Raw genomic sequence first — 26,187 nt, forward strand, 5'->3', positions numbered from 1 at the left:
AGCTATTGAAAGGGTACAGAGGAGATTTACAAGGATGTTACCTGGACTGGGAGGCATGCCTTATGAAGTTGGGTTGAGGGAGCTGGGTCTCTCTTCCCTGGAGAGACGAAGGTTGAGAGGCGACCTGATAGAGGTTTATAAAATGTTGAGAGGAATGGATAGGGTGGATTCTCAGAGGCTATTTCCCCGGGTTGAAATGGTCGCTACGAGAGGACACAGATTTAAGGTGCGGGGAGGAAAGTACAGAAGTGATGTTAGGGGTAAGTTTTCCACTCAGAGGGTGGTGTGAGTGGAATCGGCTGCCGTCAGTGGTGGTGGAGGCGAACTCGCTGGGGTCTTTTAAAAGACTTCTGGATGAGTATATGGGGTTTTATGGGATTGGGGGTTATAGATAGGTGTTGATGTGATCGGCGCAACTCGTGGGCCGAAGGGCCTGTTTGTGCTGTAGTGTTCTATGTTCTATTGTTCGAAAGTCAGTAGTCTGGAATTCCTGACCAGCACCACCCCCTCAGGGCTGCAGTGGTTCAAGGAGGAAGCCCACGACCACCACCACAGATCAATTTCTGGATTGGCAATAAATGCAATGTGAATATGAAGACAAATGTTTAACCATATCCAAACTTTGAGAATACATCACTGACCTTGGTTCAATGTCCTGCACAACTGCAGAGTGAAATTTTGTTACTACGTCTTAAACTATTTCATCATTGAAACTGCTCCCTCGTTGAAACCCACTAAGATTAAGGAGACAGTGGTGGTGCCAATATGATATTGGCTAAGGGACGGAAAACATAGCTGAGTGGAGAATGTTATTTTCAGACTTGAGGTAAGTTGGTATCAAAGCTATTTTTTTTCTGATGAGCTGGATTTGGGTAGGTGGTTTAATTTCAAGATTGTAGATGGCAGAAAATTCAAATTTGGTAACTAAATCAGGAGGCTTGTACCAGATCGGTGAAATGAGCAGTATTTAATACAGAGAAGTGTCAAATAATCCATCTTGATGGAATGAGAAAAGGCAATATAAAAGAAGTTAATATTGCAAAAACAGACCTGGGAGTTGCAGAAAAAGTAAAATTTTAAAGTTTATTTATTATTGTCACAAGTAGTCTTACATTAACACTGCAGTGAAGTTACTGTGAAAATTCTCTTAGTTACCACGCTCTGGAGCCTGTTTGGTTACACTGAGGAAGAATTTAGCATGGCCGATGCACCTAACCAGCATGCATTTCAAAATGAGGAAACCCACGCAGACATGGGGAGAATGTGTGTAGAATCTGCACAGTGACCCAAGCTGGGAATCAAACCTGGGTCCCTAGCACTGAAGCAGCAGTGCTAAACAATGCCACCATGTTGCCCATGGTGGTTAAAGCATATTCGATCCCTGACTTCAGGATCCTTGGTTTTATTAGGGGCACAACGCATGAAATAGCAAATCGTGTACAAGCTATATAATACACTGATTTATGTTTAGTTTGGCCCAGCACACTTCCAGGAAGGATGTGAAGGCTTAGGAGAAGGTGCAAAGGCAATTTACCAGAATGGTACAAGAGATGAACAACCTTAGAGAATGTGGAGAGACTGGAGAAGCAGTGGTTGTTCTTCTGAGCAGTATAAGTTTGAGTTTGAAGGTCATTTGACTGAGTAAATAAGGTGAAACTGTTTGTGGTGGCACAAGTGTTGATAACCAGAGGACCCTGATTACGGTGATTTACTAAAGAGGCAGAGAGAATAAGAAAAGTGAAGAGTTGTTTTGGTCTAGAATGTCGGTGGAAACTGATTTCAGCAGTAACTTTTAAGAGAATTGGATAACTGCAAGGAAAATTTTGCAGGGCTATGAGGAAAAACAAGAATTGTATTGGGCTGGGTCATTTTTTTCAAACTGCCAGCATAGTCATGATAAGAGCCAAATAACCCCTTCTGTTCATTATTCAATGATATTTTAATGCACGGGAGGGAGCCAGTCCAGCTTTTCATCCATGTTGTATAGGATTATTTAAGCGAATGTATGTGTCTTCAACTTCCTCCCTCAAATGGCTGTTGGTCTGTGAAACTAGTTATTGTGCCCCTGTCATCTGAATGAAATCAACACCAAGGGGAGATGAGTATTCAGCTGTGTAAGTCAGCATGGCATGTTCCAGCACATGACAGTCACTTGTGATGGGATGAGGGAGGCACTATCAGATGTTGGAAGATTTGAAGTTTGAATTGATGTTCGGTCATTAGGCCTCTAGATCAGATATTTTGGCAGCTACACTTGCTGGGGAAATCTTGTGCTTGGGATTGCTTCTCAGTAATGCAATCTCCCTTTGAAAACAAGAAGAGGAAGAGAAATTACCATACACCACAATGCCAGAGGAAACCTTTTCCAGGCATGAATTTTTAAATGTGCGCAGGGTTGTTATCGAGGGACAGAGTTTCCTGCTCTGTCACCATGGATAGAATCTAATATCCCTGGTAAAGACGTAGAGTATTTATATATTACTTCAGCCTGTCCCTGCCTCCATGTGTAAACTTCTAGATCATAAGGTTTTAAAAAAAGTTAAGCATTCCCTGCAATTTCTATATTCCTAAAATATTGTCATAGTTATGTGCAATATAAATTCACCATTTGTAATAAAGTAAACTAAAGCTGAGACCAGATATATTTTATAATTGTTGATTAGAGGGTGTTAAATTGTCTGGACCAGTCTGTTTTGACTAAGCATATTATAGGAGAGCATTGGATTATTATCTAAAAAGGAAGAATGCGCAGGCTATGGGGGAAGAGGTGGATAAGTGACACTAGGTTTATTGCTCGTTTGAAGAGCTAGTGCAGTCACACATGGCTTCCTTCTGTGCTGTAACAATTGTGATTCCACTCCCTCGTCCAGTGTCTTTTTCTCAATGTCAGCAACTACTAAGATGCCCTTTGCCACTTTAACCTTGTCTGATTTTCTGGCCCTGAAGTCTTTCACTGTTGGATTTCCAGTCTGTACATTTTTATCCCTCATGGAGATGCTGAGAGTCCTCTGCTTAGTTGAATGAATGTCTGGCTACTCCCCATCTTCCACCACCCTCTTCTGCCAGGGTGAACTTGTCTTCGCATTGAGCAGCTTCTCCTTTTGACTCCCTTTGCATCCTTGAAATAAAACTTGTTTCCGTAAGTTGGTGTTATGAACTGCCATCAACCAAAAAGAATGCTTTCTATGGGGCATATGTAAAAGTTGGTGAGAGTCGTAGCTGATGTGCCAAATCTCATTAGTCTTCTGAGAAAGTAGAGGAGTTGGTGGGCTTTGTTAATTATAGTGTCAGCACGTGGGGGAACCAGGACAGTTTGGTGATCTGGACATCTAAAAACTTGAAGCTGTTGACTCTTTCTACTTCATCCTCATTGATGGAGGTAGGGCCATGTTCTCCTTTACGCTTGCTGAAGTCTATGACTATCTCCTTTGTTTTGTTGCTGTTCCTTCAACACCTTGAGACTTCTTGCTATTCAGCAGTGGTGGAGGAGGATCATGGGGCCGAATGGTGGCTCCTGCCCCTATTTGTGATGCTAGTCCCAGCCTCGTTGCTGTATGAGGTCTTGGTATAATCTTGAGTGAAACCTGTCACTGTTACCGCAGACTTGCATATTGTCACTCATGACTCGGTTCGTCACATTCGTGCCACCTGAGTCAAGACTGTGTGGGTTCAGGGTCCACTCCAGATCTTGAGCTCCCTCCCTCCTGCTGCCACCACCACCACAATGAAATTATCACATTGCTGTTGCTATGTGCAAATTGGCTTCTGTGTTTCGTACCTTCTAACAGTGATGGCTGGTAGTCATAAAAATATTGCTTTTATATAACCTTTCAAGTCTGCTTTTTTTGTTATAAATCTCAACTAAACCAACAGGATGAAGTTAAATGGGCAACAAACTCCATTCTGAAGAAAGACTGGACAAATGTAAACTTGTGCTAAGCCTTTATCACTTGGGAGATGAGATATTAAACCGCATGCCATTGGCTCTGTCAAACATGTGCCATGCGAAACATTGCTTATTCAGTTTTTTAAAAGTTTATTTTATTAGTGTCACAAGTAGGCTTACATTAACACTGCAATAAAGTTACTGCGAAATTGAGTTGCCACACCGGTGCCTGTTTGGGTACACTGGGGGAGAATTTATCATGGCAGTTGCACCCAATTAGCATGCTTTTTGGACTGCAGGAGGAAACCCATGCGGACTTCACATGACGACCCATCCCAGGAATTGACCCTGGGTCCCTTGTATTGAGAGTCTGCAGTGCCAACCACAGTTCATGAAAAGAAAGTGTTTCTCCATCCAGCAGTCAGTAACACTTGCAGTTTTTATATTACGAGTAGCACGCCTCAACTTCAGCCTTCTGCGCATTTTAACTATGAGCAGCTGCATGAACAAACATAAGTAGTCTTTGGTTTGAGTGTCTTTGTAATTGCATACAGCAAATGGCTAGCACTCTACAGGTTTAGCAGAGATGATACTGTGCAAATCGTGCATTTTGTGGATCAATGTGCAAGGAGGGGAAAATGTTTCTGCAAGTCTGAATCTCTTTCTGTAAGATTGTTTGTTTGAGGAACCCCGTTTTTAGCTTTGGACATTTTCTGTACGTATACAAGTGGGTCATTAATACCATGTTCTGTTTTCCATCAGATCGCTCAGTTAAAGCTAGTGTTCCATGGTACAATAATTGGAAAGACACTTTGATGCAGCTGAGTTCGTCCAAGTTCCATGCAGGTATTTTCTTAAATTGGTGTGGGCTTAGCAGTTACAACTTTTCTATCCTTCCCATCTCTTGGCCTTTTGAAAACTCTCACTTGCTAAGGTTCTGATTTTTTTTTTCAAACTTCAATACAGTCAATAATTATTTCTGATGTTGGTGTTAATCTATTCCGCTATGTTTCTATATTGATTGTGGAGACCAGAGAATTTAAGAATGGAGGAGGAAAAAAGAGACCGTTTCCAGGCCAGGAAGATTGAGTAGATGTTTGGAAAAGTTCAACTTGCTAATTGAGTTGTTATTCTAAATCGGATTCAGCTACTCCATTTTTAAAGCTGGAATAATTTTTTTTTTGAAGTGCCTCCAAGACATATTACTTAAACTCAAATGTATTCTCCAGGAAAACTTGTTTTTCTTCTAATGGTGTTTATTCATTCTTTGCTTTGGTTCTATGTCTATTATCCTTAACCTGCTCTGCGCACTGAATATTGACTTGTGTTTTTTATGTTAACAGTTTAACCCAATATGACTGTTAACTTGGTTTGTTTTACCATGAACGTTGGTTGAATTTTATTGGAAAATATGATCTTTATTCTTTTAATGCAAAATTGCAGGAGGAGAGAAAATGAACATTTTGAGAAATCAGACCTGCTAAATAAAGGATGGCATTTGGAGTAATCTGGGTTACCTCAGAATTTATTTGCTATATTCATTTAAAATCACTAGGAGTGGTGTATCTGATAAGACCAGCAAAGTTCAAGTCCATTCTTTTGCAACAAATATGAATTGTTGTTCATACGTTGGAAGATCTTCTATTTATATATTGCCCATCACAAACTCCAAATATCATAAAGCATTTAGTCATAGAATGGTTATAGCACAGGAATGATGTTAGAAATGCAGGCCCCTTTTAAGAGCAAACCAGGTCCTGCTTCAGATTGAGTTGGGAGCAAGTGATGCTCATTGAAACCTGTACTGAGGAGCTGGATCTTTCCCCCAGGAGGAGGTCGCTTTTGAGCGGGGAGAGGATCCAGAAGAGGAGTGCAAACTAGTATTTATACAAACTATTATATCACAAAACAGCTCTGAATTATCAATGTCTTCTGTTGAATTCAGTAAATGGATATTCATCTGTTCGAGAAGGTGGTTATGTGGCCCGACTGGAATGTGCTAGTTCTCTGCAGAAGTGACTCTGCTCATCCAATACTTTGAGCCCTGCAAATTGCTCTTCAGCTAATTATTCCATTTCCTTTTGCTAGCGAGTGAAGGACTTTCAAGTGTATACCAAGCAAATAAGATGATGGTTGTTTAAGCCAAATAATCTGTTACAGAACACTGCAGTTGTGCTCTGGGCCCAGCAATCTTCAGCTCTTTCATTGATGACCGTTCTCCATCATAAGGTCAGAAGTGGGGGTATTCACTGCTGATTGTATAATGTTTAGCACCATTCGTGATGACTCAGATACTGAAACAATCCATGTCCATATGCAGCAAGACCTGGACAACATCAGGCTTGGGCTGACAAGTGGCAGGTAACATTCGCACCACACAAGTGCCAGACAATGATCATCTTGAACAAGAGGAAACCTGGCCATCGTCGCATGACGCAAGAGTAATCCCATTGCTGATTTCCCCCATTATTAAAATCGTACTGGTGTTACCATTGACCAGAAAAAGAACTGGACTATCCAAAGAAGTATTGCAGTATTCACCAAAGAAGTATTCCTGACTCCCTCAAGTCTGTCTGCCATCTACAAGATACAAGTTAGCAGTATGATGGAATACCCTTGTCCAGATGTGTGCAGCTCCAGGAATACTCCAGAAGCTTGACATCATCATGTATAGAGCAGCCTGTTTGATTTGGCATCCCATCCAGAAACATTCACTCTCTACCATAGGTGTTGATGCTTTATACAATGTTAGTTAGGCTGCACTTGGAATATAGTGTTTAGTTCTGGTCACCACACTACCAGAAGGATGTGGAGGCTATGGAGAGGGTACAGAAAAGATTTACCAGGATGTTGCTTGGTGTGGAGGACATTAGCTATGAGGAGAGGTTGGAGAAACTTGGTTTGTCACTGGAGCGATGGAGGTTGAGGGGAGACCTGATGGAAGTCTACAAGTTTGAAAGGTATGAACAGAGTGGATTGTCAGAAGCTTTTTCCCAGGGTGGAAGAGTCAATTACTAGAGGGCATAAGTTTACGGTGCCAGGGGCAAGTTTTAAAGAGATGTAGGAGGCAGACTTTTTACAGAATGGTGGGTGCTTGGAACTCATTGCTGGGGGAGGTAATGGAAGCGGATATGGGAGTGACTTACGGGGTGTCTTGACAAGTAGATGAATGAGATGGGAATAGAGGGATATGGTCCCCGGAAGCATAGGGGGTTTTAGTTAAGTCGGGCAGCATTGTCGGTGCAGTCTTGGAGGAATGAAGGGCCTGTTTCTAAGCTGTAATTTTCTTCTTTGTTCTTTACACAGTAGCAGCTGTATAAGCTACACAATGCAGGAACTGAGCAAGGCTCCACAGATGGCACCTTCTATGCCTATGTCCGCTATCAATTAGAAGGACAAGCAGACACATCCTGACTTGGAAAAATATCGCTGTTTCTTCACTGTCATTGGGTCAAAATTCTGGAATTCCCTCCCTAACCACTAACCAAAGGGACTGCAATAGTTCAAGAAAGCAGTGCACTACCACCCTTTCTAAGGGTAATGAGGGATGGTAATAAATGCTGGTCCTGAGTGATGCCCACATCTGGCAAATGAATTTTTAAAAGTGCAGTCACTGCTGTAACAACAAGGTGATTTCCACTTTCTCCATTATCCCATGCCTCTCAACTTCTGTGAGGCTCCTCTGGGTCTTTTCCAAGGCTAGCACAGCCTCCCTTAGATACAGGGCTCAAAACTGCTCAATATCCCAAATGTGACCTGACCAGAGCCTGAAAACTTCAGCAGTATATCCCTGCTTTTGTATTCAAGTCCCCTCAATTTGAATGCTAACATTGCGTTTGCCTTCCTAACAACTAACTCAACCTGCAAGTTAACTGTAAGCGAATCCTGAACTAGGATTCCCAAGTCCCTTTGTGCTTCTGAATTCTCTCTCCATTCAGAAAACAGTCAATGCCTCTATTCTTCCTATCAAAGTGTGTAACCTCACTTTCCCATTTGCCGTTTCTTTGCTTGTTTGTCTAACCTGTCCAAGTCCTTCTGGAGCCTCCTGCCTCCTCACTACTACCTGCCCTTCCACCTATCTTTGTATCAATTGCAAAGCTAGCTGTAATGCCCTCAATTCCTTCATCTAGATCATTGGTATATAAAGTGAAAAGTTGTGGTCCCCACACTGATCCTGCAGAACTCCACTAGTTACCGACTGTCATCCTGAAAAGGACCCTATCATCCCCACTTTCTGCCTTCTGCCAGTCAGCCAATCTTTGATCCATGCTAGTACCTTGCCTCCAACATGGGCTCCTACCTTCTTCAGCAGCATCTTGTCCATGGCCTTCTGGAAATCCAAGTAGATTTCCACTGGTGCTCTGCTTTGTCTAATCAGCTCATTACCACCTCCAAGAATTCGAACAGATTTCTCGGGCATGACCTCCCTTTGATGAAACAGTGCTGACTTTTGCCCTATTTTACCATGAGCTTCCAAGTTCTCTGAAATCTCATCCCTAATAATGGACTCCAAAATCTTATTGATGACCAAAGTCAGGCTAACTAACCTGTAATTTTCCACCTTTTTGCTCCCTGCTTAAACGGGTGTTACATTAGTGAATATCCAGTCCTCCTGGGACCCAACCCAAATCCAATGACTCCTGAAAGATCACCACTAATGCCTCCTCAATCTCTTCAGCGATCTGCTTCCGAAATCAGTTGCTTTTTTTTAATTGTCCTCTGGTTTTTAATGTCTTCCCACCAATCTTTGCCACATTGAATGCTTTTCCCTTTGCTCTTGTGTTGTCCCTGATTTCCTTTGCCAGCCGAGATTGCCTTGCCCTCCCCTTGATATGAAACTCTACTGTCTCCCAAATCACTCCCAGAAACCCTGCCATTGCTGCTCCACTGTCTTTCCTGCTGGGCTCCTCTTCCAGGAGTCAACTCTGGCCAACTCCTCCCTCATGCCTCTGTAGTTGCTTTTACTCAACTGCAATACTGTTACATCTGATTCCAGCTTCTCCACCTCAAATTGCAGGGTGAATTTTATCATATTTGGAGGTGATTGTCTCTATAAGGGTTTCTTCACCTTAAGCTCTCGTCAAGTCTGCTTCATTATATGTCATTAAATCCAGAATTGCCTGTTCCCTTGTAGGCTGCAAAAAAGCCACCTAATTGACATTCCGCAAATTCTTTTCTTGATCCACTCCCCAGTCCACCTGACTATTGAAGCCCTCCATGATCACTGTAATATTGCCTTTGTTGCATGCGTTTTCTATATCCTGGTGTATTTTATACCTCCTATCCTGAATACTGCTTGGTAACCTGTACATATATCCCATTAGGTTCTTTTTACCTTTGCAGTTCCTCAACTCTATTCACAGATTTTGCATCTAATCCAACATCACTTCTTGCTATTGCTTTAATTTCATTTACTAATAAGGCAATCCCACCCTGCCTTTTTTTAAGATGTGTACCCTTGGATATTTAGCTCCCAGCCCTGATCCTGTTACAGCCATGTCTCTGTGATGCCCACAACATCATACTCAATTTCAATCTGCACTACAAGCATGTTTACCTTATTTTGTACACTGCATGCATTCATTGAGCAGTGCTATATAAATGCACAATGTTGTAATGTTTGGAGCAGATAGTGGCATATGGGTAATGTCACAGGACTAGTTAATCCAGAAACCCGGATGAATGCTCTAGGTCGCTTAGAGTTTAAAATAAATTGATAAAAATCTGAAACTGAAAATTATCTAAGTGACTATGAAACGATTGTGGATCGTCATGGCACTTGCTCCACTGGGAATGTTAAATGGGCCATTATTCACAATTGGTGAGATGTCTGTGTGAGGTGCATTTTTTAAAAAAAGTTGAGGGTTTTACATTTTAGAAGGCACACCAGATCCCTGACATCTAGTATAGAGTGTGATCATTATTTCACATTCAGAAAAGACCAAATACCTAAACAAATGGTTCAGATTATCATTTGTTTTAGTTGGCACCTTCATTCGTATGGATCATGAAAGGCATCACTGTGGCAGCATGGTGGTACAGTGGTGGGCATTGCTACCTGTGCCAAGGACCCTGGTTCAATTCTGGCCTTGGGTCACTGTCTGTGTGGAGTCTGCATGTTCACCCCATGTCTGCGTGTGTGGCAGGTGCAGTGTGACATGGATAAAATGAGATTATCCACTTTGGTAGCAAAAATAGGAAGTCTATTATTTTGGTGTAAATTGAGAGGTGGATACTTGAGATTGTGGTGTCCTCAGTTGCTGAAAGTAAGTGTGCAGGTAGAGCAGGCGGTAGAGGCAAATGATGCATGCATTGTCCTTCATAGTGAGAGGATTTGAGTGTAGGAATAGGGATGTTTTACTTCAGTTGTATAGGGTGTTGGTGAGGCCACACCCAAAGTGTGTGCAGTTTCTGTCCTTATCTGAAGGAGGTTATCCTTGCTATAGAGTGAATACAGCCAAGGTTTACCAGGCTGATTCCTGGGATGGCAGGACTGATGAGGGGAGGTTGGTTAGGGTTATAGCTATTGGAGTTGAGACAGGGTAGATTGAAAGACAATGTTCCCGATGATCATCAATCCCCCGCTGATGGGATTGATGATAAAAGGTAAATCTTTAGGACTGAGATGAGAAATTTCTTCATCCAGAAAATGCGAAATCTGTGGAATTCACAACAACAAAATAGTTGAGGCTACAACATTGTGAGATTTCAAGGTGATGTAGCCCTTGAAGCTAAAAGGATTAAGTGATATGGCGGTGGTCTGGGGGGAGGGAGGGGGGCAGCAGAATTAGGGTATTGAATTTGATGATCAGCCGTGATAATGAATGGTGGAATGGACCCGAAGGGCCAAATGGCCTACTCTTCTCTTTTCTGTTTCTATGTATGACCTCAATAAAGAGGATACTTTGCCCAGGGTGCCCAAGCCTCAAGAGGGGGGACAATCTGGTTTTATTTATTAGTCACAAATAGGCTTGCAGTAACGCTGCCATGAAGTTACTGTGAAAATGCCCGAGTCACCACACTCCGGCGCCTGTTCGGGTGCACTGTGGGAGAATTTAGCATGACCAATGCACCTACCCAATACGTCTTTGGGAGGAAACCAGAGCACCCAGAGGAACCCCCACACGGAGAGAACGTGCAAACTCTGCACAGACCCAAGCTGGAAATTGAACCCAGTTCCTGGTGCCGTGAGGCAGCAATGATGGCTATTGTGCCACTGTGCTTTCAGAATATTGCTAGTGTCCCTATACAAGACCAATTGGAGGGTGTCCAATTCCTTCATACAGCCTAATCTCCAATCAAAGACTGCAACAACGCTGAACCAAAACACTTAGACCTTCATTGAACCCTGCAGCCAACAGGATACTATATCCCCAGAGGAACCAAGTCTGAAGGAGAGTAGTCCAGAAGCACCAGAAAGAGGCACCTCAGGAGGGTGACCTGCTCCCCCTGCTTAACAAACCCTCCACCTGACCTATGTAAACAGTTACTACTGTCCGACTCAAATCGAGCTAAACCAGGATCAATGATCCACTAGAATAGGGGCCAAGGATACTTGCATCATTCATGTACATTGAACAAAGAAAGCTGCTCCCACTTTTGGCACACTGGAGATGCCACTTAGGCCCACCAGTAACACAAGGTGCATTTCTAATGCTCAACTTTGAATTTCTAACCACACTGATTTCAACCTGGGTACTTCTGCATTCTGTTGCTTAGTAAACTGCAGATTGATTCTTTGTATGTTTCCATTTATTAAAAAGTATTATATAAAGACTAATTATTGGGGTGGAATTACACAATGTACCATTGTATTAACATTGTGGAGTTTGTACACTTTGGATTCAGTGAAGCAAATATTCTGTTATGATCTCAAAAACAAGTTAACATGGTGTTTGTGCTTCCAGATTCTGATCTTGAGCTCAGTATGACAGTCTGTCATTTCATAGTGTGAGGGTTCTTAAGGTTTTATCCCTTCAGTTTTGAGTTGCTTTTGGGTACATTACATACAATTCTTGACTTCAAGAAGAACCCAGGCATGTTTGTCTGACCTTCTGGACCGCTCCCACTTGTTAGCTTATTTTCAGCAATCTCTGGTGTCCTTGTGTATTTTTAAATGTTGCTTCCTCTTGCCTGTTGTGTGGAGGCGGGGAGAACCAGAAGTTCTTGTATCAGTCATTGGAGAACACCAGCTCCTCAGTACTGATTAATTGTTAAATCCACACTAGCAATGTAACATTGCTAGAGCAAAATAACTGGACATTTTGTTAATCCTATGAATTTATTCTCCAGGAATTTCTATTCTTATAATCCTTGGAACATATATTTTTAAAATGCAGCCATGTGGTGGGGAAAAGCACTCTGACTATCTTTTGATCCTGTTTTACCCTTAAACCAAGGTGCAGTTGGCATTATTTAATTGCTTTCCTAATTTGGTGTAAAATTGACTGCTTCAATTTCACTGATACAGAATGATAATTGGAGCATACCAAATGAGAAAAGTGGACAGGACTGATAACATTTAAATTTTTCCTTCCTTGTTAATAAACTATGATATGTCAGGAATTGGGAGTATTGGATTTCTGCCCCTCTCCTTGCAGTTTTAGAGAAGGTTTACTCGACTCATCCTGGGTTGAGGAGCTTATCCTGTGAAGGAAGGTTGAATAGGTTGGGACAATACGCATTGGAGTTTAAAAGAATGAGTTGATCACATTGAAATATAGAAAGTACCCCCAGGATCTTATAGGGTAGATACCACTTGTGGGAAAGATTAGAACCAAGGATGCAGCTTAAGCATGTGGTCTACTGCTGAAGACTGAGTTGAGTTGAAATTTTTTCTCATGAGGGTCGTTGCTGAAAGCCCTATTTTTGTGTTGTAATTGTATATAGGAAGTTGCTATTGCCTGTATTTCGAGACTAATGCTATAATACTTGCATAATGGATTTGCATTCATATGTACAATGGCAATTTTCAGCTTTTAAAAGTGTTAAGTTTATAATTTTGGGATTGTAGGACCTTTGCTGTAAGGTCCCTTGCATGTTGAAATGCATAATATGCATTTTTTTTCCCCTGTGGGAACTTGGCTTCTTTAGAATTTTACAGCACAAGGAAAGAAGCCCTTTGGCCCATTGTTTCTACATGAGCCATCAAACACTTATCTTTTCAAATCCCATTATCCGGCACTTGGTCTGTAGCTTTATATGTATGAAACCTGTGATGTTTGGAAAAAATATTAAAAGGCTCGTTTGTGATTTTAAACCCAGGGCCCCCCCTCAAACTCAAACTCCCGAAGCAAGAATCATGCTCCTTGACCAACGAGCAACTGGCTTCTGTTTCATTAAGTTCAAGACAACTATATAGAAACAAGGAGACCAGTTTTAACCTCAACTCCCTGCGCTTTGTATTTTTATTCAGTTTTACATATTGTGGAAATTGTCGAGGCCAACAGTTTATGCCCAGCCCTTATTACCTTTTGAGAAGATGGTGCTGAATGCCTTGTTTGAAGTGCTGCAATAGGCATACCTAGGGTGTTGGGGAGGAAGTTCCAGGATTTTGACCCAATGACAGTAAAGGAACGGCGATCTATTTCCAAGTCAGGATGGTGTATGACTTGAAGGAATTTCCAGGTGGTGGTGTTCCCACGTAATTGCTATTCTTGTCTCGCTAGATGGTTGCACTTGCTGGTTTGAAAGGAGCCTTGGTGAATTGCTGCACTACATCCTGTAGATGGTTGCCACTGCGTTGGTGGTGCAGGGAGTGAATGTTTGTGGAAGGGGTGCTAATCGAGTGGACTAGTTTGTCTTTGATAGTATTGAGCGTCTTATATATTCGAGCTGTACTTATCCATGCAAGTGCAACTATGACTCTCCGAACTTGTGCCTTGGACAGGCTTTGGGGAGTCAGGGGTTAAGTTACTTGCTGTAAGATTTCTAACCTCTGACCAGCTCTTGTAGCCGCAGTATTTGTATGGCTAGTCCAGTTTAGCTTCAGGCCAATGGTAACCCCTGGGAGGGTGTTAGAGGATTCAGTGATGGTAATGCTATTGAATGTCAAGGAGTGATGGTTAGATTGTTTGCTTCTTGTTGGAGATGGCCTTGACCTAGTATTTGCTTGCTGCGAATGTACACAGACTCGTTAAAGGTCAAGTGAAGTCTGGGGGCAAATTAGTTTGCAAGGTTTCAGAAGTAGCACATCGTTCTAACCCAACTTAATACGATGCAATAATTCAGTTGTGATGGGTGAGGTTTTTTAATCTTCAGATGTTGGTGTCACTGGCCGGGCCAGCGTTTTATTGCCGTTGAACTGAGTGGATTGCTTGGCCGTGTCAAAGGGTAGTTAAGAGTCCAGCACATTGCTGTGGGTCTGGGGTGTCACAGGCCAGACCAGGTAAGGAAGGCAAATTTCCCTCATTTTAAAGAATGAGTGAACCAGATGGGTGTTTGACGACAATAATGAAGGGTTACTACTTCAGTAACATTACCACTATACCATCTCCCCAAGCTCTGTCTGTTGAGAGATTTGATACTGAACCTTGGCAGTAAAAACAGAATAATGCCCAATTCATAACATGGAGCTATTATTAAAACATTTACACACATGCAGGATTTTACCCTTGTTGCAGAAACCGTACCCCTTTTTAAAAAAATATTGTATTGTTTCACAATAACCACAAATGAGGAAGGAGAAGGTGAAGCTGACTATATAATCTCTCATTTTTCAAGCATTTGAATTCCTACGTTTCTATTTAGAAGTGATCTGGTTCATCAAACTAATTTTGATTGTGTAAAATTAGCAGGACCACAGTATGTAACTGACCATTGACCACTTAGGATTAGTAATGCCAGAAGAGTTAAATGCATCTAATACTGTTAACAGTTGGGAACAGTTCCTGCAGTAAACCAGGTCCCCCCTCGAGGATTGTGAAAAGGATACCATAGAGCTGTTGTGCAATGTTTAAACTGTTTACAACATGTTATGAAGCAGCATGTTTGTTCCATTGATGTAGAAGTCCCCAAGCTGGAGGTGAAGGGGGTTAGGGGCAGGGGAAGACGTTTGCACTCAGGTTTTTGGGGATCAAAACGGAAAACAAATTTCTTGTTTGCTTTTGGTGGATTTTATGTGATCTGCAATAGGCCAGAAATCATCGTTGCATGTGTAAGCAGGATTCCTGATGAAATAATGCCTGCCAAAGCAGGAGCAAATCCTGAAGAATTGCCCAACTAGTGTTGTAATGTTAAAGTTAACTCCTTCCCTATCGGACTCCTCCCAGCCACTTCACGAGGATTTCCAAAGAAATGCTGGAAGTTTAACTGGGTCAGGCTTTATTTTCAAATCTTGGGACGATACTAGTGCTGAGATAACCAAGTTGTTAGTTGGGAGTACAAAAAAATTCAAATTTAATGGGAGCAAATGGGGATTTGCCACTTAACTTCTAACCAAGTTTTGTTTTTAAGTACAGAGGAGGCGATGGCCTAGTATTATTGTTAGACTATTGATTTAGAAACTGAGCTAATGTTCTGGGGAGCCAAGTTCAAATCCCACCAGATGATGGAATTTGAATTCAATTTTTAAAAAAAGTCTGGAATTAAGCATCTACTGATGACCATGAAACCATTATCAGAAAAACCCATCTGAGTCACTGATCCCCTTTTAGGGAAGGAAATCAGCTGTCCTTATACCTGATGTGGTCTACATGTGACTCCAGATCCACAGCAACTGTTGTCTGAAATGGCCTAGCAAGCCACTTCGTTTCAATCACTAGTCTCAACAAAGGTATAACCGGACGCATCACCTCATACTTAGGCACTGGAAAAGACAATGGCAAAAATGGGGAGAGGGCGGGAAAGTGGAACTGAGCCACAACAGATCAGCCATGATCTTATTGAATGGCGGGGCAGGCTCGAAGGGCTAGATGGCCTACTCCTGCTCCTAGTTCTTATGTTCTTATGTTCTTAAAGCAAATAGCCTTGACAACCCTGCAGAGTCCCCCTTACTAACATCTGGGGGCTAGTGTCAAAATTGGGAGAGGTCTTACAGACCAGTCAAGCAACAGCCTGACAGTCATTCTCACAGAGTCAACCTTACAGGCACCACTGTTACTAACCCTGGATATGTCCTGTCCTACCAGCAGGACAGACCAACAGAGGTGGCGACACAGTGGTAGACAGTCGGGGGGAGTTGCCCTGGAAGTCCTCAACATCGACCCTGGTCCTAATGAAGTCTCATGGCTTCAGGTGAAACATGGGCAAGAAAACCTCTTGCTGGTTGCCATGTACCATCCTCCTTCTTCAGCTGAGGAATCAGTACTCCATGTTGAACAACATTTTTTGAGGAAAGAGGGTGGCAATGGCACAAAATTTACTCTGAGGGGGATTTCAGGGTCCACCAAGAGTGGCTTAGCAGCAGCATTACAGATCAAGTTGTTCAGATCCTAAAGGATATAACTGCTAGACTGAATCTGCAACAGGTGGTGAAGGAACCAACAAGAGGAAAAATGTACTTGACCTCATCCTTGCCAATCTGCTGGCTGCAGATACATCTGTCCATGATGGTATCTGTAAGAGTGACCACTACACAGTCCTTGTGGAGACGAAGTCCTGCCTTAACATTGAGAATAACCTCCATTGTGTTGTGTAGCACTACCACTGTGCTAAATATAGACAGACTTTGAACAGATCTAGTATCTCAAGGCTGGGCATCCATGAGGCACTGTGGGCCATCAACAGCAGAACTATATTCCAGCACAATTTGCAACCTCATGGCTTGGCATATCCCCCAACTCAACCATTACTATCAGGCCAGGGGATCAACCTTGGCTCAATGGAGAGTGAAGGGAGACCAGACATACCTGAAAATGAGACAGACATCAACCAGATGAAGCTTTCAAACAGGACTACTTGCACACCAAACAGCAACTGATAAAGCTAATGATCCCACAACAAAGCTCTGCAGTTCTGCAGCTCCCAGTTGTGAATGGTGGTGGACAATTAAATTACTCACTGGAGGAAGAGGCTCTACAAATATCCCCATCCTCAATGATGGAGGAGCCCCGCACATCAGTGCAAAAGATAAGGCTGAAGCATTCGCAGCAATCTTCAGCCAGACATGCCAAGTGGATGATCCATCTTGGCCTCCTGTAGTGGCCCCCAGCATCTCACATGCCAGTCTCCAGCCAATTTGATTCACTCCATTTGGTATCAAGGATACTGGAAAGGCAGTGGGCCCTGATAATATTCTAGCAATAATACTCAAGACTTGTGCTGTAGAACTTGCCATTCCCCAAGCCAAGCTCTTCCAGTACAGTTACAACACTGGCATCTACCTGGCAATCACAGAATCCCTACAGTACAAAATGAGGCTCTTTGGCCCATCAAGCCTGTACTGACCACAATTCCTCCCACGCCCTGATATGGTAACCCCACACATTAACCCTGCTAATCCTCCTGATGCTCGGGTCAATTTAGCATAGCCAATCAACCTAACCTGCACATCTTTGGAAATATGGAAAATTGCGTACATATGTCCTATACACTCACAGCAGGACAAATCCAACCTGGCCAATTACTACCCAGTCTACACTCGATCATCAGGAAAGTGATTATCAACAGTGCTATCAAGCAGAACGTGCTCAATGATGCCCAATTTGGGTTTTGCTTGGGTCACTGAGCACCTAACCTCATTATAGCCTTGGTTCAAACATGGATGAAAAGTTGAATTCCACAGGTGAGGCGAGAGTGACAGCCCTTGACATCAAGCCACATTTGACCTTGTGTGGCATCAAGGAGCCCTAGCAAAACTGGAATCATGGAGGGGCAAACTCTTGGCTGGTTGGAGTCATACCTGGTACATAGGAAAGTGGTTGTAGAGGGTCAGTAATTTTAGCTCCAGGGCATCTCTGCAGGAGTCCCTCAGGATAGTGTCCTAGGCTCAACCATCTTCAGTTACTTCAATGACCTTCCCACTGTCATGAGGTCAGAAGTGGGGATCTGCACCAATGATTACACGATGTTCACCATTCATGACTCAGGTACTGAAGCAGTCCATGTTCAAATGCAACAAGATCTCGACAATATCCAGGCCTGTGCTGACAAGTGGCAAGTAATTGCGCCACACAAATGCCAGGTGAAGACCATCACCAATAAGCGACACTCTCTAATCACCACCCCTTGACATTCAGTGATGTTACCATCACTGAATACCCCTGTCAACATCCTTGGGGTTACCATTGACCAAAACTCAGCTGGACTCACCATGAGCACAGTGGCAACAAAAGCAGGTCAGAGGCTAGGAATACTGTGGTGAGTAACTCACCTCTTGACTCCCCAAAGCCTGTCCATCATCTACAAGACAAGTCAATGTGAGGGAATATGTCCCACTTTCCTGGCTGAGTTCAGCTGCAAAAACCCAATTTCAATACCATCCAGAACAAAGTAGCCTGCTTGATTGGCACCACCGGCACTCAGTAGCAGCAGTGTGTAATATCTACAAGATGCACTGCAGCAATTCACCGAAGAGCCTGAAACAGCATCTTCCAAACCCACGACCACTTCCATCGAGAAGGACAAGGGCAGCAGATACATGGGAACACGAGCACCAGCAAGCTCCCTTCCAAGCCACTCATCATCCTGACTTGGAAATATATCGCCGTTCACAGTCACTGGACCAAAATCCTGGAATTCCCTCCCTAATAGCCTGTTTCCTCGGATGGAGAAATCTAGCACGGGGGAGGTAGTTATAGGACGGATGTCAGGGGCAGGTTCTTTACCCAGAGGGTGGTGAGGGACTGGAATGCCCTGCCTGCTGCAGTTGTAAATGCGCCTAGTTTGGGGGCGTTTAAGAGATTGGTGGATAGGTTTATGGACGAAAAGGGATTGGTTTAGATTAGTGGGTCAATGTTTTTTTTTAAAAATAAGACTGGTCGGCGCAACATTGTGGGCCGAAGGGCCTGTTCCGCGCTGTAATGTTCTATGTTCTATGTTTTAATGGCATTGTGGGTCAACCCACAGCACATAAACTATGATTTCAAGAAGACCGCTCACCATCGCATTTTCAACTGCAACTAGGGATGGGCAATTAATGCTGGCCAGCCAGTGCCCATGTCCCATGAATGAAAAAAAACTAAAGGATAGTATTAATGTCATGCTGTGTATAATTTTGAGATTGAGATTTGGGAGCATTTCTGGAAGCTTAAAGTAGAAGATGTTGATCTCAGGAAGTAAAATGACTTTTTTAAAGAAAACTGAATTTGAATTTTTGTTCTGGTGAAAATACTTGATCTCTATCTAAAGGTCAAGGCAGCATGAGACCAAGCAAACTTGCATATCGATAGAACAGCAAACCTGCGCTCAAGTGAACCATGCTATGTTTTCAAACGATATGATGGGTGAAGGTAATGGAAGTGTGAAATAGTCTTAGACATCCCTCAGGATCAAGGATGACTTGCTCCTCTGGCTTGATGCATTAAGTGGCTTTTAAGCCCAATGACAGCTCCTCCACATGTGGGGCAGGTGGTGCTCAGAGTTTTGGGAGATGGTTTGGAGATTTGTGCTGTCACTGCAATACCTAGCTTCACCTCAACACTTTGCTGACAGTCCATGTGTTCAGTATCTTCCCGGATGAATCTTCTCCATTTTGGATGATCACAAGCCATAGCTTCCCATGAGTTGATGGAAATGTTGGTCCTCTTTGGGGGCACTTTAAGGACATCCCACAGAATTTCTACTGTTCTTCCCAAACTCTCGCACTGAGTTACAAGTAGAAGCCTCTGCCTGTGCTCTTGAGGCAAACTCTACTGTCCCGTACCAAATAGTAATAAATTCAGAGTGTGTCATGATTGATCAAAGACTTGCAATTTGCCAGCACTTTTTTGTTCATGGAGGGTGGGTGTTGCTGACTTGGTCAGCATTTATTGCCCATCTGTAATTGAGGAGGTGGTGGTGAGCTGCCTTCCTGAACCTCTGCAATACATTTGGTGTTGGTGCAACCACAATGCTTTTAAGGAGGATTTTTGACCCAGGGCAGTGAAGGAATGGTGATACTTTTCCCAGTCAGGGTGGTGTGTGGCTTGGAGGGGATTTGCTAGTGGTGGTGTTCCCATGTATTTGATGCCCTTGGTCAGAATGGCATCAGTGCTATGTGGGTAGCAAGTGCTGAGCAGCTAACATTGCTGACATGGCTGAGCATCCAGAAGTGGTGAGGCGAAACCCCTCTATCTCACTATGAAATAATGAGGGCACAGAATGCACCAGTGCATCAGAACTACTGATTCTGATTCGCTACATCAACTCATCTCAGACCCCACAGCATTTGATTTTACATTTTCTTTCTCCAAGAACGACTATTGGGAGTTGCTCAAAAATTCAGAGGGTGGGAGGGAACACTCTGCCTGAAAGGATGATGGAGGCAGAGACTCTCATGTAAGAAGTATTTAAATGTGCAGTTGCAAGGCATACAAAATTGTGCTGGAAAATGAGATTAGAATAGTTAAGTGGTTGTTTTTGACTGAAGACCCCTATGATTCTATGATCTTTGTATGAGAAATAGAAACATTTAATAGAACTGTTGTCAATTTTTAAAATTCTAAATGAAATGAATTTAACGAATGGGAGCAGTAAGAATGTGGAACTCGTTACCACGGAGTGGTTGTGGCAAACATTCATTTAAGGGGTGCAAAATATGTGATACTTATCAATTGTGTACACTTTAGGAGGAATGATTTACAAAGTTTGCAAATAATTCAAAAATTGATTATAGGTTGCAGTGAGGTCGAGGTAGAACTGTATAGAACACTATACCACAGCTGAGACTTGCTGCTCCAGTTTTGACCATTGCATTTCAGCAAAGAAGTGATCACACCAGGGAAGGGTGTGGAGACGATGACTGAGTTGTCAGAACTTAATCTTATGAGGAAATATTGGAGGCGGGGGTTATCATTTTTGGAACAGAGGAGGCTAAAGAGAAAATTTGAGTGTCTCTCGGGGGTGGCACAGTGGTTAGCACTGTTGCCTCTGCACCAGGAAATCCAGGTTTGATCCCTGGTTTGTGTCACTGTCAATGCAGAGTCTGTCTGTTCTCCCCATGTCTGCATGGGTTTACTTCGGGTGCTCTGGTTTCCTCCCACAGTCTGAAAGATGTGCTGGTTAAGTTCATTGGCCGTGTTAAATTCTCTGTTACCCGAAAAGGCACCGGAGAGTGGAGACTAGAGGATTTTCACAGGAATTTCATTGCAGTGTAACTAAGTCTACTTGTGACGTTAATAAATAAAATAAAATTGAAAAGGTTACTTAGGTAGGGGAGAGGTGGAAAACACTACAGACTGAGAGCTAACAGGCAAGATTCAGCCCAATAACTTATTGTTTGATCACAGATCAGGATGGGTAAAATCTTCTGTATTGTAAGTTTCTTCAGTTTGAGCATGTGACCAAGAAACAAATAGGCTATGCTGATAAGGTGGTGGGAAGCTTAGAGTGGAGCACAAAGGGTAACATGTATTAGTTGGATCAAGTAACCTGTTTCTATGTTGAATGTTTGGATTTCCATGTTTGGAGGTGAAGAATGGTAGCGTTATCAATATGCATCGGGTGTTATGGTGGCACAGTGGTTAGCACTGCTGCTTCACAGCGCCAGGAACCTGCGTTTGATTCTGGCCATGGGTGATGGTCTGTGTTCTCCCTGCGTGGGTTTCCTCCCACAGTCCAAAGATGTATAGGTTAGGTGGATTTGTCATGCTAGATTGTTCCTCAGTGTCCAAAGATGTGCAATAAGACTCGGGCCAAATGACTTTCCTTCTGCACTGTAGAAATTCAATGGTTCTAAAATTTGCCAAAAAAAATCCCTTGAGCAGTTGTCACACAGTGGGCTGGACTTTTAAGTGGTACTAAGTGTCAGTGTTTGTCATCGTTTCTCCACTGAAACTGGCAACTTCAGAAGTCTACACGACATCACGCCAAAGTTGGAAAGTGGCTGGCCATGATTCCATGCTTCTCCAGAAGTTGTGCTGTTGAGGTCTTCTCAGATTGCATTCGATGGGACATCTGAGTTAACAGGAATTTCACACTGTTAATCTTGCTGTAAAGATCCCTGAAAGGTTACAGGTAGTTAACGCTGAACATCCTGGTTGGCCATGAGATGCTATTTTTATTTGTTGAATAACAAATTTCAGTTGATTCCACAGTTTTAGAATATTTATTCAGATTGATTATTTCAGCTTTCATCTAAACCAGTCTCCAATTTATTGCATTGTTTGAAAACTTAGATTTTTAATCTTTCAATTCTAATTTTTCTGGTTTTATTTTGCAAACACCTCAGTGTGATTTGACAACCCTGCTGTTGGATGCTGGGTGATCGCTTTGTGTTGGTGCCAGATTTAAACTACTGTTGCAAGAGGGAAAACCATGCCCTGCTGGTCATTACAGTTTTGACGGGTTTTTAAGTAATCAACAAGTGCCTGTATTTTGCTGCTGGCCGTATCACCTAGACCTACGTAGCTATGTTGCCACATGTTGCTATGGGATGGCACAGTGGTTAGCACTGCTGCGTCTCAGCTCCGGAGACCAGATTCGATTCCTGGCTTGGGTCACTGTCTGTGTGTATGTTCTCAGTATCTGCATTTTTCCTCCGATTTCTTCCCACAGTCTGAGGACATGCTGGTTAGGTGCATTGGCCATGCTAAATTCTCCCTCAGTGTACCCGAACAGGTGCCCGAATGTGGCAACTGGGGAATTTTCACAGTAACTACATTGCATTCTTAATGTAAGCCTACTTATGACTAAGAGATAAACTTTTACTTTGTCAATATTTTGTGACAGTGGTCTGAAAAAACAAAGGATGGAATAGTGGGGTATTCGTTTTACAATTGTCCAAAATGGAGTTAAATTTCTTTCAAACGATGACAACGGATTGCAAGAACCTGCTTCAGTTTGAATTTTTTTTGGAGGACTTTGCAGGTTTGAGAGTCTGAATGGCGTTTGATTGTTGCTGGTGTCTCAAGACAATTTCCATATCATGACTCCCAATTTGAAAAGAGTTCCACAAATTCTCAAAATATGTTGTCAAAATATGTGGTATCACCAAGTCTGAGAAGTTGGGTTTTCTTGACTCACGTCATTAACAAATTACAGAAGCTGCTCAAAAATGGCCACTGACACAGTTGATATGTTCCCAAATGCCCCAGAAATAGTTTATTCATTAGCTTATCCCACTCTTGAGACAGTACTGAAGCCAGTTTGTTATTTAAAGCTCAGACTCATTCAGTGGTGGTACTGTGCCATTTATGTTTCTTCATGTGTTGAGCAATGGTTTTGTTAGTTGACAAAACTCCCTTCTGTGAAAAGCTGCTGTTTCTTGGAGAGTATTGCACATGGCGCATGAATCACAGAGGAGGTAGGTGTTGTCTTTGGACCCTCAACAAAAATATTTGGAAACCTTTATATTGGTGGTGTGTTTTTTCCTACGTTCTAACATTTGTTTGCACTGATGCCAGACTTGCATTGTACACCTGGAGTGAAGACTTGATCTGCCTCTGGAAGGAAGCATTTTGACCCTCTTCCAGTTTAATATCGATGCTGCATGAATCCATGTGGTGTTTAAACCTAGTTCACATAGTGCTGAAAATCACCTGAGGAAATGCCGAAGGATTGGAGATTTCGCTTCAATGTTCACGGCTGGGAGAGCAGCCGCGTATGTGGAAATCTCTCTCATGGGCAGGAGTATTAGAGTTTCTGCTGTGTTAAACAGGGTTTGTCTGCCTAGTCCCAAATGGCAGTGAGCACTCCCAAGATACAGCAGCTGCAGTATAAATATGGCTAGTGGTGCTAAAAGACCAAAGTGATAAATTTTCATTGTAGCGTTTTTAAATTTGCACAGGATGAGACACCTGGGACTGTGCCAGTTCTGAATTTATTTACTCAATATCTGAACCATGAGATTTGATCTATGTCTTATGTCCTTAAATCTGCAATGCCTCGTCACCGTAGTTACAAGTCTATGAAGATTGGATAAAAACCAACTGGGCATTGCTGTGATGCTGCATGTGGTTGAATAGCTTGTTGACACATCGCTACTCACTCAATATTGGAGTGGGGTGACTCGTTTGACATTGCTCAGTTTCTATGGAACTGTGCCTGAAAATAGGATCCTTGAACAATATTTTTTTCTGTCCTGATTCAATGATACCATAATTACATTGCTTTTGAATGGACCTACCTTGCACTAAGTTGATCTTTCTCTACGTTCTAGCTATGATTGGAACACTACATTCTGCGTTCTTGTTTACTTCTCTATGAGCGATATGCTCTCTCTGTAGAGCACGCAAAAAAAAAACTTTTCACTGCGCTAATACATGTGACGAAAATAAATCACAATCTCTTAATCTTGCTCAAAACTCATGTTTGTGACTGTTAAGGTGCTATTTTCTTGTAATCTAATTCTGTGCACCTTGTGATCTTCTGCAGGTGCGGTAGTAACAAAGTAGACAAAATAATTGAATTTATGTTGCCGAGTTGAGATATAGCAGCAGTTTTCCATGTTGCTTCAGTGGGATCTTGGAACTATTTCTGAATATAAATTTAGATTCGCTTCTTGATTAGAAGCAGTATTGAAACTGTGAAAATTCAAGTGTATGTTGCTAAATTCCCTAGTTAAGGTTTTATTGACATAGCGAATTAAACTCATTTTGGAACCAAATGTGTCAAAAACACACTTTCATGAATGGTAGATTTTAATTTAATAGGCAAAATATACAAGTGTTAATATGGTCATTCCAGTACATGTACAACACTGGCATCTACCCGGCAATATGGAAAATTGCCCAAGTATATCCTGTCCTCAAAAAAGCAGGGCAGATCCAACCCGGCCAATTATAGGCCCATCAGTTTACACTCCATCAACAAAGTGATGGAAAATGCCATTGACATTGCTATCAAGCAGCACTTAGTCTTTTTGATTAAAGCCTTGGTCTGGTGCTTTATGAATTTCCTTCTGACCTCTGTTGGCTCTTGAGGTATTTCAGCTCGGAGTTCTGGAGTTTCTTCCCTAAACCTCTTAACACTGCTGTGTCCAGGCTTTTGGTTAGCTGTCTCAACTCCAGCTGAACCATGCAAGATGTTTTGTCTTTTACCATTTTATGGGAAGCACGTTGGGGCACTTATGTTGTTTGCTTTAGCCGCTTAGACTTCCATCAAATGGATTTTAGAAAGGAGATCCAGGTTTGATTTCTGTTTCGTCAGTGAATCATTATTTAAGCTCCACTCATTGGGATTAAGACTTGCTGATTGTAAACACTTCTGTTTTATTATGCACAGGGCAAGTATCTTATTTTCATCTGTGAAGCAGTTGACATGTTTTTGTCAGAATGTGAGTGATGATATGCTGCACATAAAAATGAACACAAGAAACAGGAGCAGGACTGGACCAGTAAAGTTCAGCTAATTTCCATTATTTCTGTTGGGAATTGGCCTTTTTGTCAACATTATTAAATATAGTTCATTGGTATTAATCATTTCTCATTTTTCTACTCTTCTAGCTACCACTCCCTGGTTTGAGGCCTACAGAGAATGCTTCTTCCAATCCATGTCTCCATCAGACCATGAGTTTCTACACCACTATTTGGCATGTATCCTTTTTCTTGATTATCAATGGATCTGCTTATTTCAGCAAGGTAAAAAGTACTTTTGCCATGAATAAAGGGTATTATAGGATTCTAAAGCGTGTTAATACATATACAAATGTGCATTCATTTTGTATATAATTGAGTGTAACTAACCAAGGCGCCTCAGTCAAAAAAATGTTAAATTCACTGTCACCTTGAACTTAGTGTCTTTAACTGTAAAATTCTCTAAGGTACGTCAACCGAACATTATCTACCAAAAATTGACACCAAGTCATCCAAGGGGATGTTTGATTAAAGCAGCAGATAAGACTTTAAGGAGGAGCTCGAATCGCGAAGGGTTCAGACAAAGAATTCCAGATCTTTGGGTCTAAGCAAATGAAAACACGGCCACCAATGGCAGAGTGATTAAAACTGGAGAAGCCAGAAGTAGAGGAGCAGAGAGACCTCGTAGGATTGTACAGCTAAAGGAGGTTACAGTGGTAGAAGAAGACCAGACGTGGAGCTACGAAAAGGGTGAGAATTTTACAATCGGTGCTGTTGGATCAGGAGCTAGTGTAGGTCAGGGAGCACATAAATGGTGCGCGATTGAGGTTTTATTAACCTTAACCATCTGTACCTCTGTTCTGCCATTCTCACATTCTACTCACTTAATGGACACTATTGGTACTTCTCTCAACCTTTGTCATTTACATT

At 42.3% G+C, this 26,187-nt stretch overlaps 1 protein-coding gene across 2 annotated transcripts in view; it reads left to right on the forward strand.

Moving 5' to 3' along the window:
• The window catches only part of trappc8 (trafficking protein particle complex subunit 8), a 157,750-nt gene that overhangs the window by 20,179 nt on the left and 111,384 nt on the right, over positions 1-26,187 (forward strand). The window contains exons 3-4 of one of the 2 annotated variants that reach the window (XM_080194734.1): positions 4,649-4,732; positions 25,408-25,497. In XM_080194734.1, coding sequence (XP_080050860.1) covers positions 4,649-4,732; positions 25,408-25,497 — 174 coding nt within the window. The remainder of the gene's footprint in view (positions 1-4,648; positions 4,733-25,407; positions 25,498-26,187) is intronic. The other variant, XM_080194735.1, reaches the window with a different exon arrangement.

The sequence above is a fragment of the Carcharhinus amblyrhynchos genome, chromosome 8, assembly GCF_965287045.1.
Source record: "Carcharhinus amblyrhynchos chromosome 8, sCarAmb.v2.hapA, whole genome shotgun sequence".
In the NCBI taxonomy this organism is placed as follows: Eukaryota; Metazoa; Chordata; class Chondrichthyes; order Carcharhiniformes; family Carcharhinidae; genus Carcharhinus; species Carcharhinus amblyrhynchos.